The sequence below is a fragment of the Phodopus roborovskii genome, unplaced genomic scaffold (genome assembly GCF_943737965.1).
Source record: "Phodopus roborovskii unplaced genomic scaffold, PHOROB, whole genome shotgun sequence".
Taxonomy (NCBI): domain Eukaryota; kingdom Metazoa; phylum Chordata; class Mammalia; order Rodentia; family Cricetidae; genus Phodopus; species Phodopus roborovskii.
In genome coordinates this window covers 19853105-19867640 of record NW_026126511.1, presented here as the reverse complement: position 1 = coordinate 19867640, position 14536 = coordinate 19853105, and the positions used below count along the sequence as shown (strand labels likewise).

General features: G+C 41.3%; 1 protein-coding gene across 1 annotated transcript; it reads right to left on the bottom strand.

Moving 5' to 3' along the window:
- Positions 1-3955: 3955 nt before the first annotated feature.
- Mzt1 (mitotic spindle organizing protein 1) lies at positions 3956-14438 on the bottom strand. The gene is made up of 3 exons (XM_051195299.1): positions 14299-14438; positions 7820-7965; positions 3956-5806 (listed from the first exon to the last, which is right to left on the bottom strand). The coding sequence occupies exons 1-3, from the start codon at positions 14366-14368 to the stop codon at positions 5786-5788; spliced, it is 237 nt and encodes a 78-aa protein (XP_051051256.1). The 5' UTR covers positions 14369-14438; the 3' UTR covers positions 3956-5785.
- Positions 14439-14536: the final 98 nt, after the last annotated feature.

The following is a 14536-nucleotide window of genomic DNA, read 5'->3' as shown; positions in this document are numbered from 1 at the left end:
AGTCCATAACGGATTTATGTGCAATCCTCTTCTCATTCTTCTGATGGCAAAGTGTGACTTGGTACCGTTTTGCTCTCGTGTTCGTGTGCACTTGCCTGTGTACTTACTTATTTGGAGGCAGAAGACGCTATTCCGTGTCTTCCTCTGTTGTACCTCTTGAGATGTGGTCTCTCACTGAACCTGGGAATTGCTCTTAAGGTTAGACTAGCTGGTCAGCAAGCTCCCAACCCCAGTTCTGCCCATCTCTACCCTTTAGTAACAGGGTTACAGGTGTGTATTACCAACCTGCTTTTTCTCAAGTGCCAGGGATCTGAGTTGTGACTCTCTCTGCCTTTCAAAATGTGCTACAATCGCATCAAAAATGAGTTAGTTACTTTTGTTTCTCCTGGAGATAAAGCAGATCTTTTGATTAACAAATACAGTTTGGAATTAAAGAAATCTGAAATTGTGTCCCACTCCAGAGTAGTCACGTAGCTGTTTCTTGCTGAGTGGTATGATACTCAAGAGGGTGCTATTTTAAACTAGTTTGACTGGGTATTTACGTTAAGTCAGGTTAATTTAAATATTAGATCTTACTGGATTTCTTAGTGCGATGGAATATTAAGGTGTCACTTGTTTATGCATTTCTTTAACTCTGTAAGGCTGTGTTACTGTGCCTGTCTAAAACATCTGGTGGCCCTAATAAAAAGCTGAATTGCCCATAGCGAGGCAGGAGCAAGGATAGGCAGGGCTGGCAGGCAGAGAGGATAAATAGAACTGAGGAAGAATATTCTGAGGGCATCAAGATTTACTAGACTCAACAGTGGTTGCATGAACTTTATTCAGGGAGAAGTCACTTACACAAGAAGCAGGGGACTGCTGCAAGTTCCCTCTCCAAGGATCCACCCAGGCTGTCCTCTGTGACCCGGCCACAAGAAGCCAGAGAGAGCCACCTGTCCCAACCTCAGACCTAAAGCCCATTCCGTCAGGTCCACACCTGTGACCACGCTCAAGCGGGCATGCTCAGTGCTACAGGTGCAGGCAGGGTGGATCTCACTACAATTCCCCTTTTAGTCTAAAGAAAAAGATTTAGGCTTGATACAAAACTAGATGCAAAGATAGCAAGTATCAAGTATGCTCTAGGAGAAGGAAATGTAAGAACATACGCACTTGTATATTCACTGCAGAAAAACAGCAAGAGAATAAGGAAAGGAGGGCATCACCCAGCCACCCAGCTACACAGCAATCCATGGAGTAAGAATAAGACTTAGAGAAAGAACAGGAAAAGCCCAGAGGCAAAAGGTAGTCGGGATAATTTAAGGAAAGTTGGCAAGAAACAAGTTAATCAGGGCAAGGCATTGGTGGCGAATGCCTTTAATCCCAGCACTCGAGAGGCAGAGGCAGGCGGGTCTCTGAGTTCGAGGCCAGCCTGTTCCAGAGCTAGTTCCAGGACAGGCTCCAAAGCAAGGCTGGGTATTCATAAGTAATATAAGACTCTATGTGTGATTTGTGTGCTGGATAGTAGCTCCCCAAAAAGAGAAAAAAAAATAAAACCAGCAAAAACATCAGCAACACCCCCAATGTATTATGTTCAGCAAATTAAAGTGTAAACTACAACTCTGACAATAAAAAGGCCATTTTCTGACAGGAGAGTAGGAGGCAGGCCTCTAGAATATCTAACAGGTGAAAGTTTTCAAGTATTACTCTTTGGAAGTTATAGTTATTATAAAATCCCCTGTAACGACTGATGGAACCCTGCACTGCACATATTGATTTACTGGTACAGGTGATAACCTGAACGCTTTCAACACCTGCATCCCAGACTTCCATTCACAAGATACCTCAATATTCCACTCTGTTCTAATGGACACTGTTTTTAACAGACTGAGGCTGCCATCTGAGGCTGTGACTTTTGAAAATTAATACTTGAAATACTTGGTGTATATATTAGCTTAACACTGACTTTCTGTTTTTGTTTAGTTGTTATCAGAGGTCAATTCATCACCTACATTTATGGCAAACAAATGTTTTAGGCTGTCCTCCCTTGTACTTTTCCTTTTCTCCCTCTTTTGGGGGTCAAGCAGTCCGGGTGATGGAAATTCCCAACACCTCTTTCCTTTTTAAGACTTGAGAAAGGGCCTTGCTAAACTGCTCAGGCAGGTGGAATTGGCCATTGTCTGGTTTCTGTCTCCCAAATGGTGGGTATACTTGCACCACTAGGTGCGGCTTGCATCTTTATTATCCTAATTAAAAGGCAGTAGTTTGATTTTCTGAGATGCTACAGAAATCTGAGGCCATCATCATCCACAGCAGGCTGATTAAGGGAGGCCTTAGAGGCAAGTTTGTCTCTGTGACCATCTTCTTCCAGATCGTTAACTACATTGATGGGCACCGGATCCCCAGTCTCTCCCATAATTTTTTCAACCATATGGTGGATGAATGCAGTTTTAGATGCCCAGTTTATCTATTCAGTCTGACATGTATTTACTGAGAAATGAGAGCCACATTAATGAACAAAATCAAGAAAAACCCCGGCCCTTGTGTGACTTTTCAGATAGAAGTGGACAGCAATTAACAACCACTAATCTCTGATGGGAGATGTCATTCTGTAAATATGTTTCTCATACTGGCTAATGAATAAAGTACTGTTGGCCAATAGGAAAGCAAGAGAGGAAGGACTAGGAGACAAGGAAGAAAGAGGAAGAAGGAGGAGTCAACATGGAGAGGCTGGGGAGACCAGACCCAGGCCCCATTCCCGGGTAAGATGAAAGCACGTGGAAATATTAGATTAACAGAAATGGGTTAATACTTAAGACAGAGCTAGCCGATAAGAAACTAGTACCTGGCCAACAGCATTATATCCAATACAGAGTCTCGATGTGTTAATTGGGGCTGGTCAAGACCAGCAGCGGGAGGAAAAACCTACTCGTTACAAAACTCTACTTGGAAATGGCCATAAATGCTGCATAGTAAAACCAGACATAGCGAGGGGTCTCGGGAGGGCTGGCAAGGATGAAGCTTAATACATATGCTAAGATCTTTGCTTAAAGTAAATTCAAAGGGAATTTGATTTTCCATTTGGTTTCCTACGTTTAGAAACCCAGTCATGTTAGTGCATTTCCCCTGTAACACTCTGTATGTTCCATGTATTTTCTAATGTCACTTAGGCCTATGTTGCTATCACAACATCCTGTCCAGTCCCCTTATTTAACCCATCCTTCCATTGTGGAGCATGCATGTGCTCCAGAGTGCTAAAAGGAAGAGGCTGAATGGATATCTGCACACCATGTTCACAGCACCACTCACAACAGCCCCAGTGGCCTGTGAACAAACAGGAAAACACAGCACAGTCATTACAATGGATGCTGAGACTTAATGAACAGATGTTATGTGATTCAACTTATACAGATGGCTAGAATAACGTTCATGGACAGAGTGCAGAAAATGCATTGGCTGAGTTAGTGAAAGGGATGGGGAATCACTAACTAGCATGTTTCGGTCTGAGAAGATGGATGACAAAGCTCTAAAGATGGCGAGGGTTACAAAGCAATGGCAGGTTCTTCAGGTCACTAAGCTGCTCAGTTTAAATCACCAAAAATCATAAATTTTACATTATCTTTCACAACAATAAAGAATGGTCAAGATGACCAAGGAATCAAGTCTTTAAGTAAATGTTTAAAACATATTTGATTCAATTATTGGGAAATGTTCACATATATTTGAAAAACAAATAACTTTAACACGGATAACATTTACAATAATTTCCACATAAAGATTATCATGTATGAGATATAGGGGAAAAAAAGAAAAGAAAAAAAAAAAGCACAGTATTAAATTTATTTGGATTGTCTATTTAGTTTTGAAACCAAACCAGTAATATGATTATCTCCTCTATCAGGAAAAAATTCCACTCCTACCCAAAGCTTAATTTTAAACACCACTGAACTCATAGAAGCATATATTGTATCAAAAGGACAAGCCAATACCAAAATCATTTTATTTTTGTCACTGACAACATGCATGATACTGCCATTATCATCACTGGTTTCTTAAATATTACTTATGAGCTCATTAAAAATATATGTTTACATTTGGAAATGTAACACAAAGTTCTCTATAAACATGAGACACAATATATTTTCTAAAAACACAATCCTTTGTCAATATATTTCCCTACTTTGTTTCACACATAAATAATCTACAAAATCATAAATAAAACTATCAACTCTATGTCCTAGAAGTAAATACAAATTGTGGAGTCTGAGAAAACTTTTTGATATGCAGTATCTGCATATCAGCAATCAGATTCTTACAAGTACTTACTATCTCCCAACTTGGGAGAGTTGCCTGTAACAGACCTTTCAATTTACTTAATAAAGATGCAATGCTTTTAAAAAGTCAAAATAGCTACAACTCCAGATTTTGTCCGTTGAAGTCCGGTCTTGCTATGTTGCCCTTGCAGCCCAAGGTAGCCTGCAATTAATTCCTCTGCCCCAGTCTTCTGATTGCAGGGAAGAGTTGAGATTAGGGCAGTAGAGAGGCTAGCTACTTAATTACTAAATCTTTTAAAAACCACTTCCGATTGTCTGAACTATAAAAAAGGCTACAGAAGAATGAATGTTTGTAATCATATAAATGTCAGAACTAAAGTTAAAAGTTAAGAAACAAAAAATTCAGATTAAATCCTCATTAAGTTTGTTAAAATTATTCCACTGGGATTCTCTAACAGGAACAGAACCAATGTCTTTATAATTTTTTAAAATTTATTTTTGAACCATCATTTTCATGAGTTTAAGCTTTAAAATAATGACACAAATTTTTTCTGCAAAGTCATACTTAAAATTACTAGTACACATTTCAATAGTTTTTTTTTTAACAAGTGGCAAACCCTACTTCTTCAGAAAATATTATGGATCAATGGGTTGAAATACACACCTATGTACTGATTAAATAGCCAGTCAAGATTAATTAGTATGAATTTCTATTATTTTTATGCACGTTTGCTGTTTTTATTTTATACATTATTTTGTATGCCTTTACTTGGTATAAAATTTGGGAAGAAAAGCATTCTCAAATACTCTAGCTAGATTTAAATAGTTCACTATGAATAAGGCTAAGCCAAGCCCTGGCATTTTACCTTTAAAATCTAAGTTTTTAAAAGTTCTAAATTTTAGTCAGTACAAAAATTGATCTTTATACTTTTAACTGCCAAAAAACCTGCTTAAAAAACTAAATATTCTATTAAGGAGATGATTAGAAGATATGCTTTTTGACCTTTTTTTTTTTTTCTTAAAAAAAAAAAAAATGTGAAACACACACACAAAAGGCAAAACTCACAAATGGCAGTTGAAATCCCATCAACTTCCAGCCCAATGGAACATAGTCAGCTATTATGCATAAACAATTCAAAATTAAGGCTTATAATGGAAATGTCAACAAGTCATAACTACCATTCATCACCTCTGATGTGTTCCACTAACCAGGCACAGCAGCTGTGTACATCTGACAGATACTGTTTAGAAAATTACAGCTAGTAGAGCTATAAATAAGGAATACATAAATAAGAGCCCAGCAATGCCATGGAATTGGGGCCATTAACAACGGAGATGGCTGTGATGTAAACATGCCCGCTAGTTCTGCCTTAACCCACTTCCCACTGACTTATACAGACATGGTTTTATAATTCTTTTTAAAAGGAAACATTTTCTATGCAGCAAGCAGTAATATCACTGTACATCTTGACTACACTGCAATCTTCAAATTTTCTTGCAGAGCTTGATATATCAGCTCAGCGCTTCACTGGAAGTCAGCTTGTATTTTCAGCAGCCTAGAACAAGAGAACAAGACGTGTTTTCAGAAGCCATGGTGAAGACACACCTTGGAGGTAAATCTGTCAGTTCTAGCCTATACTGAACAAACAGCTAGCTGTTCCCTAACATAGCCGAATTACTTTTACTGAAAAAAATACAGTGATTTTTATTTTTATTTTGTTGTATTATCAAGATTATCCTTTGCATTCACTGCTGGATTACAAACAGAAAGTCATCTTAAATAATAAAGAACATGTAAAAATGTACTACTTCAAGAGTTAACACATAATCTTGTTTTCCAAGGTCTTCATTAGTTTGTTTTATTATAGTGAAAAAACAGAAATAAAAATGAGAAAACTTATTAAGCTACAAAGTAGGCAGAGCACCAGCAATAGAAGAACAGTGAACATGTTTTTAACCTCTCTCTCTACTTCATTTTTTTGGTTAAAGGTGTTACTTGTGATAATATTTATGTTAAAAAATCATTTTATTGTAATGAACTCAGAAAAAAAAAAAAAAAAGACATCACACTTGTACTCCCAGTTCCAAGTTAGAATGTCCCTTCATTTAGGGTTTTACACATTCACACACACACGGGTGGGGGGAAAGGCACGACAGAGTTAAAACTAGAAAAACATTGCTTCTTATCTTTCAGGACTCACGACCCTTTCCCTGCATTTTGTCCTTCCTCACCACCTTTTCCTGGTCTCCTCTCTGAAGTATAAAATCATCCTTACAGTCATTACACATGTTTTACAAGTAGGTTCCGCATATGAGAGAGAATAGTCAGTTTCTTTCTAGAAGTGGGTAATTTCACCTCCCAGATGTGTCTGATCATTCACCAAAAAAAAAAAAAAAAAAAAAAAAAAAAAAAACCGATCTGATATGTATTTCTGGAACAACTTGAAAGGATAAGCACTTGCCAGTAACCCAGCACTTGGGAGGCTAAGCCAGGAACAACTTAAACTGAAGGTCAAACTTGAGCGCCATGGGGAACAAACCTTGTTTCTATCACCCAGGAACAAAGCCGGACAAAGACTTTATATAATTTCTTAATGCCAATATGAAAATCACGAGCTTTGCTTTTTGAGACAGGGTTTCTCTGTGTAGTCCTGGCTGTCCTGGAACTAAACTCTGTAGACCAGAATAGACTTGAACTCATAGAGATCCACCTGCCTCTGCCTCACATGCTGAGATTAAAGTGGTATACCACTGCCCAGACCTGAAAATGATGAATTTGATCTTAGCAAAATACATGATGTACTTCTATTTCTACTTACTAATTAAAATTTCTTTTCTAAATATTTCAAGAAAATATGGTAAAATGTTGGGATATTATAAATAATGCAATAATAAATATAAAAGGCCTAACCTTTTTCCTAACAGTCAAAAGAACTGGCCTTGTTCTCCTTAGAATAGCCAGTACACAAATATATAGTCTGAGTTAACGTTTCTCTTCTCAGGACTTCCCACACAAAAGAGTTAGAGCAGAGTTTAAAATGTTTTTTGCCAGGTGTGGTGGCACTCTGGAGGCAGGGGCAGGACGATCTCCATGAGTTTGGGGTCATCTATGGATACATAATGAGACTGTCTCAAAAAAGAAAACAGTTAAAAAGCTGGCTTACATATTCTTTGTCAGACAGTGCATATTATAACTCTGGGTCAACTACTTAACTACCAGTAGCTGGGCTACTTACTATACGCTTCGGTTTCCTGGGCAGCATGTTACTAACCATAGTAGTAGTAGTACCTGTCACTGTATGACCGGAGGAGTAATGCCAGTATAGCCTGAGCCTATGATCTACTCTGGACAAGGAAAGGTGTTTTTCTGCGTAACTCTGTCACACTGCAGCCTCCACGATGAGATTTTCCCTTTCCTTCCTTTTTCCTCTTGCATTTTATTTTGTTTTATTTTGGGGGGACAGTTGCAAGAGCAGGGGGTGGATGGGAGAGGATGGGAGATGGGGATCAAGACATATGAGGTGAGAATTAAGAAAAAAATTAAGAAAAAACTAATATGCAAATCTAACCTTCAGCGCTTCAGTCCCCTTTCGAAGCTCCTTAATAACGGATGACAAAGCCTCTGGATTGATTCCTTGTTCACAAAGCCGAACACAAATAGACAGTGTTTCCATATCTAAACCGGTATTCAAAATCCTTGAAATCTCAAGCAGAACTGAAAAAGATAGAGACACATTAAAAAGCCTGTAACACCAAAAAAAAAAAAAAAAAAAAAAAAAAAAAAAAAAAAAACAACCCACACAGCTCTTCTTTCCTTCTTGATGGACTAAACAGGTTTTCTTTAGGCAGAGTTATGTATATACATACGCATGCAATAGCAATTAGTAAAAAGAGAGACCACAGACTTGAAGAACAGAGAGCAGTATAGAAGGGTATGAAGGAAAGAAATTATAATCTCAGAAGTTAAAAAAATAAGAGTTAAAGAATTTGTAGAAAAGCACTTTAACGTAATAGTTGTCACTTGAAAATGAATTCATTCACACTTTAAATATTTTGTATTCCTTTTCCATACCAACCAGTTCCCCCTTCCCTCCTTTTAACACCCCGCCCCCATCCATCTACACCTCAGAAAGGGTAAGGAGTCAATAAGTCCTGGCACACTCAGCTCAGGCAGGACACCCACCACCCACCCCCGCAGCAATCAAGGCTGAGCAAGGCATCCCACCATATGGAATGGGCTTCAAACCCCAGCTCATGCATTAGGGATAGATCCTGGTTCCACTGCCAGGGGGCCCACTAAACAGACCAGGTTACAAAACTGTCACCCATAAGCAGAGGGCCCAGTTCAGTACCACACAGGCTCTCCAGCTGCCAGTTTAGAGTCTGTGAGCTCCCACTGTCTCTGTGGGTTTCCCTGTCATGACCGTGATCCCCACCCCCCTGAATCCTTCCTCCCGCTCTTTGACTGGATTCTTGTAGCTAAGCCTGGTGCTTGGATATGGGTCTCTGTATCTGGGAAATGCAAATCAAAATGACTCTAAGATACCATTTTACACCTATCAGAACAGCTAAGATAAAAAAATGTTGGAGAGGATGTGGAGTAAGGGGAATACTCTTCCACTGCTGGCGGGAATGCAAACTTACACACTTTGGAAATCAGTATGGCTGTTTCTCAGAAAATTACTCAAGACCCAGCACTAGCACTCTTGGGCATACACCCAAAAGGAGGCTCAATCATACCACAAGGATACTTTCTCAACTATGCTCACAGCAGCATTATTCATAATAACCAGAACTTGGAAACAACCTAGATGCCCCTCAACAGAAGAATGGATAAAGAAAATATGGCACATTTACATAATAGAATATTAATCAGCTGTGAAAAACAATGATATCATGAAATGTATGGAACTAGAAAAAAATTTCATCCCAGTGAGGTAACCAGACCCAAAAAGACAAGCATGGTATTTACTCCCTCATAAGTGGATAGAAATCCATAGCTCCAGAGAAGCTAGGTAACAACGAGAAACCTAAGGGGGATACATGGACCAACCGGTGAAGGGGAAATAAATGCAATCTTCTGGTTAAACTAGAGGGTGGGGTGGGGGATGCGAACATGAGAGAATGGGATTGTTGACTCGGGGAAGGGATGGAATGGGAGAACAATGAAAGATATCTCAACAGAGGGAGCCAATACTGGGCTAGGGAGAAACCAGGAGCCAGGAATCCATAAGGATGACCCCAGCTAAGACCCCTAGGAGAGAAGATGGTGCTTAACTGGCCTTTTCCTGTAATCAGATTGATGACTACCCTGTCACCACAGAACCTTCATCAAGTAAGTGATAGAAGCAGGTGTAGAGACCCACATTAAAAAAAAAAAGTTATATATATTCATATTCTTTTCTCAGATAGTATATCCTGATTAGTCCTCCCTTTACTCCTTCCATTTCCTGTCCCATCTGGACCCTACTTCCCTTCCATCCTCATTAAAAAACAAAAAAGATTCCAAGGGATAATATAATATGGTAAAACAAAAACTAACACATCAGAGTTGGACAAAATAAACAGAAGGAAAAGAGCCCAAGAAAAGGCACAAGAACCAGAGACCCACTCATTTACAAACTAAGGAATCCCATTAAAAAACAAAACAAAACAAAACAAACCCTACTAAACTGGAAGCCATGGTATACACACACAGAGGACCAGGTGCAGACCCGTGCAGGCCCTGTGCATGCTGCTTCAGTCTTGAGTTCATAGTTTTGCTCATGGTGATTTTGAGGGTCTTGTTTTCTTGGTGTCTTCAATCCCCTCTGGCTCTTCACACCCTTTCTGCCCCTTTCTCAGCAGCGTTCCCTGAGCTGGGAGGGGAGGATCTGCAGACATCCCACTTAGGGATGAATAATGTCTGGCTGTGGATGTCTCTATTTGCTCCCATCTCCTGCAAGAAGCAGCTGCTCTGACAATGGCTCAGCAGAGCACTGCTTTATTAAGGAATCAACACTTCAGGATTCAGAGTCCAGCATGTGCTTCTCAGTTGATTTTACACTTACTGATTGACTGACTAATGCATGTGTATGTACTTGTGGGTTCCCATAGGTCACAGTGCACAAGTAGAGTAGTCTGAGGGACAACTTACAGAATTGCTTCTCTACCTCCTCCATGTAGGCCCTGCACATCAGTCAGCTCATCAGTCTTGCTGGCATGGGACCCTTACCTAGTAAACCATCTTGATTTTCCATCCAAGTGTCTCAGTTTTAAAAACTTAGAAATAGTTGCATAACATGCCTTTTCGTGGAAATGCCAAGTTCTTAACCTCCAAACTGTTTTCAGAATTAAGTTGCTCTTACACTTCCACCATTGATAGAATATTGTGGTAACTGCAATATATCTGTATATACTAAATTGTATTTCAAGACAAATTCTAAAAGAACTACTCAGCAACATAGCCATTTATAGCTTTAGACCCTTTCACAATAATTTGACAGAGTAATTGCATCTGTTAACTTTATTAATAAAGGCTGGTGCACTTTACTTTCACTTGTAAACTTTTCTATTTTATGTGCATCAGTGTTGTGCATATAGGTATGTAATAGCATCACATCCTTAACTTCATTTTCTATAGCACAGTATTTTGTGGTAGCTCATTAAAGTATCCCTTTGACGTTCAAAACAGCAGCATTAAGAACCTAGGTCACTTTGCTCTTCCAGGAATCATTCCTAATGGGGGATGTCCTTCTGTACGCTGTGAATATGTTTCTTTGTATTTTTGGCCAATGGAAAGACAGGATATAGCCGAGCAAGAAGTATAGGTAGGGCTACCAGAGTAGGAGAAGGCTGGGAAGAGGAACACTGAGTCGCCAGGGAGATGCCTTGTAGCTGCCGAAGGGGTAATTACACCGCAGTATTACAGGTAAGTCACAGCCTTGTGGCAATACATAGTTTAATAGAAATGGGTTAATAATTAAGAGACAGTTAGCCAATAAGAAGCTCGAGCCATAGTACAAACAGAAGCCTCTGTGTGTTTATTTGTGACCAAACGGTTACGGTACTGTTAAGTACAGAAACCTCCGTCCACACTTTGCCTTACAAGACATACAAGCAATAGTTCCACTGACTTTGTTAAATGGTGGTGGTTTCCCACAATATGCTTAGAATTCAAGTCAAGTGATAACATATCACCCGTTGTATACTTTTCCCTTGCATTATGCTTAGGATAGTATTTCCTATGCAGAGTGAATTTATCATTACTAAGCATAATGCAAGGAAAAGTAAAATCTGTTACAGCAAGATAAAACAAAGACTGATCCCACTAAAACAAATTGCAGGAGCACTGAACAGATTCTGAAAAGACAGTACTTGAGAAAGACTTGCCTGAGGCAGTAACAACCTTAGACGGAAGTGTGACAGGAACTCCAGGCAGGAGGAAGCAAAGCAGTAGAAAGTACACCTGTGCAATGGCTCCTAGATTGGCAGGAACTTCGTCAACTCACTGATGATAACAGCCAGTGTCAGGCAGTTATGAGGGGGCAAATGAGAAGAAAATAGAGGAGCCATGAAAATCTACTAAGACCCTACTAAAGAACTCAAGTTTGAGACACTATTGATAGATATAAAATAGGAATCTGTATCTGACAGTTTTTAAATATGGGTTTGTTTTGTGAACAAGTCATGTATGACATGGAATTTGTCTATATTGCTGTACTTTTGGTAATACTAGTAAATGAGATGGCCTGAAAAGAAATAGTTAAGTTGTCAAATATCAAATTAGTGATGAATTTTAAGGCCGTTGTGATGAGTAGGAGGCAGGAGAGACACAAGAAAATCAGAGTGACCCCAGATATCCTTCTCAAATGCACAAGGGGAAGGATGGCATTATTGTCACTGACTAGTCTGATGGCTCTCAACACCTTTGCTTAGAAAGATTTTGGAAGCTTACTACCTGATACATAAAGTTGCTAGGATACTAAAGCCTCTGGAAAGAAAAATTATCAGAATGCAATCATGAGTAGTAAAATAAAAATTTGAGGAGTTACACTGAAAGGGGGAAGTAGTTGAAAAGTCTGGCTATTTTAAAAAATTTATTCAACTTTGTTTTATGGTGTGAATGTATCAGATCCCCTGGAACTAGAGTTACAGACAGTTGTGAGCTGCCATGTGGGTGCTGGGAATTGAACCAGGGGTCCTCTGAAAGAACAATCAGTGCTCTCAACTGCTGAGCCATCTCTCCAGTCCCAGGTCTGGCTATTTTAAGAAGAAACGTTGGAAGTGTATATTGAGTGTAACATGGATGTGAGCAGAGTATCTTATCTCACAGCTCTTACAGTTCGTCAGGGTTGGGTTCCTTGCAGAGTGTGTAGAAAATTACAAAGCCTATTTGCTTTTTCCCTTGTGTAATCTAGCTTTAACAAAGTTTACTCCCACTACTCCGACAAACCACAGACATCAAAAGCTTAAATCACTGTTAGGTAACACAGAAAGGAGGGAGAAGATGAGAAACACACAAGATCTTGAAGAAAAGCTACTATTGAGGGATGAAACAGGATTCAAAAAGCTTGAAAACTTCATGTTGACTCTCATGCACGGATTTAAATGCAATAAAATATCAAATGTCACACATACTCTCCCTCCATTAAAAGGAAAAACACCTCTGGTCTTCACTTTTACATGTTCTTACTGTCTGTAATTTTTATTTTACATCAAATTCTCTCAGAAAAGACGGTGATGATGTCAGCAGTGCAAAAGCAGTCCCACCAAAGAGTCTTCCTTCGAAGGAAACTGGATGGACAGACGGCCACATCTTCAGATATTATTCAAAATGCACACTGGTGCAAGGGGTATGCACTAGAGACCCAGCACTCCAAGAACACTCCAGAGGCAGAAAGAGAAGTTGATGTCACTCCGGAATACAAAACAAGACTCTGTACAAGACTGTCTCAAAACAACACACCCTCAAACCCACAGTCGCCCAAGGCAAGAAGATAATGTTATTCAGATAATCCTTGGGTACATAAGTTCACTTTATAAAACAGTAAGCCTTGAAACACACAGGATGAAAAACCTGGCTGGATATGGTATTTCTAACCGAATTTTCAGAAAAAGAGCAATGGAACATATACCACTAGGTGGAAAAAATAAATGTAAGCAGTGACCAGAGCAAGACATTCCAAGAATTAGAAGGGGCAAGATAAGATGGCAGGCATTTGGTGAATGAAACACAATGCATGCAGTAAGTAGGGTTGGAAACCATTAAGGCCACTGCCAATAGGGACATGCAGTACCGCATGTACATGGAAACGAGTAAAATGAAGAGAAAGATACAATGCAAATGGGATGCCAGCTAATGCAAAAGAACAAACAAACAAAGCAAGCCTGAACACTTTTGATACACACTTCACCTGGTTGTCCAATTTTAAATGCCCACAACAGCCCTCGCAGCCGTAGTTATATTTTATACACAAGACAGCTACGGCTTGCACATCTAAGTGCTGGGTCCAGGAGGCTGCAGAACCGCAGCCGAGAGGGGGCAACTCCGAGGCACTTATTTCCGAACACGTGCGCACACACCCACATCAACGGCCTCCCGTGTCACCGGGTCTAAGACAGGACAGGGAGATGATGACGGGAAGATCCGCTCATTTGGTGGCGGTGGCGAATAGCTCCTTACTGAAACGCCCGGGCCCGGGGCTGAGCGGTGACTGAAGATCCACGATTGCTCCCGCCTGCTGGGGACTTGGGCCGCCAGCTTCTCGGGCGCCACCGGCACGCGCCCGGGACAGGGGCGGGTCGCGAGGGCCCGGGCTGGGTGTGCGCAACGGGCCGCCGCGGGGCCGGAACGCCGCGCGCGCGCCAAACTACGCCTCCGCGGAGGGCCAGCGCTCCCGGGGAAGGACCGCCAGCCTCGGGATCGCGGCGGGTCCCCTTGCCCGGGCGCCTGAAGGACGGCGCTGGGGTCGACGCCGGGGCCGCCGGGCCCTCCACGACGCCTCCGTGTCTGGGGCTCGGCGCCGGGGAGCGCAGGCCGGGTAAGGCGAGCGCGTCGCGCACTCACCGTCCATGGTCTCCCTCACCGCGTTCAGGTTGGCCGAGGCCGCCGCGCCCGCACCGCCGCCGCCAGCCATGGAGCAGAGAAAGCCGGCGCCCGTGGGAGAGGGCCTGACCCGGAAACGGAGCGCCCGCCCCGCAGGCCCGCCGCGCTCTGCACGGCCAAGCCCCGCCCACGAAGGGCCAGCCCCGCCCACGCCGGCCAAGCCCCGCCTCCGGCCCGCAGGCCCGCCGCGCGGCCGCGC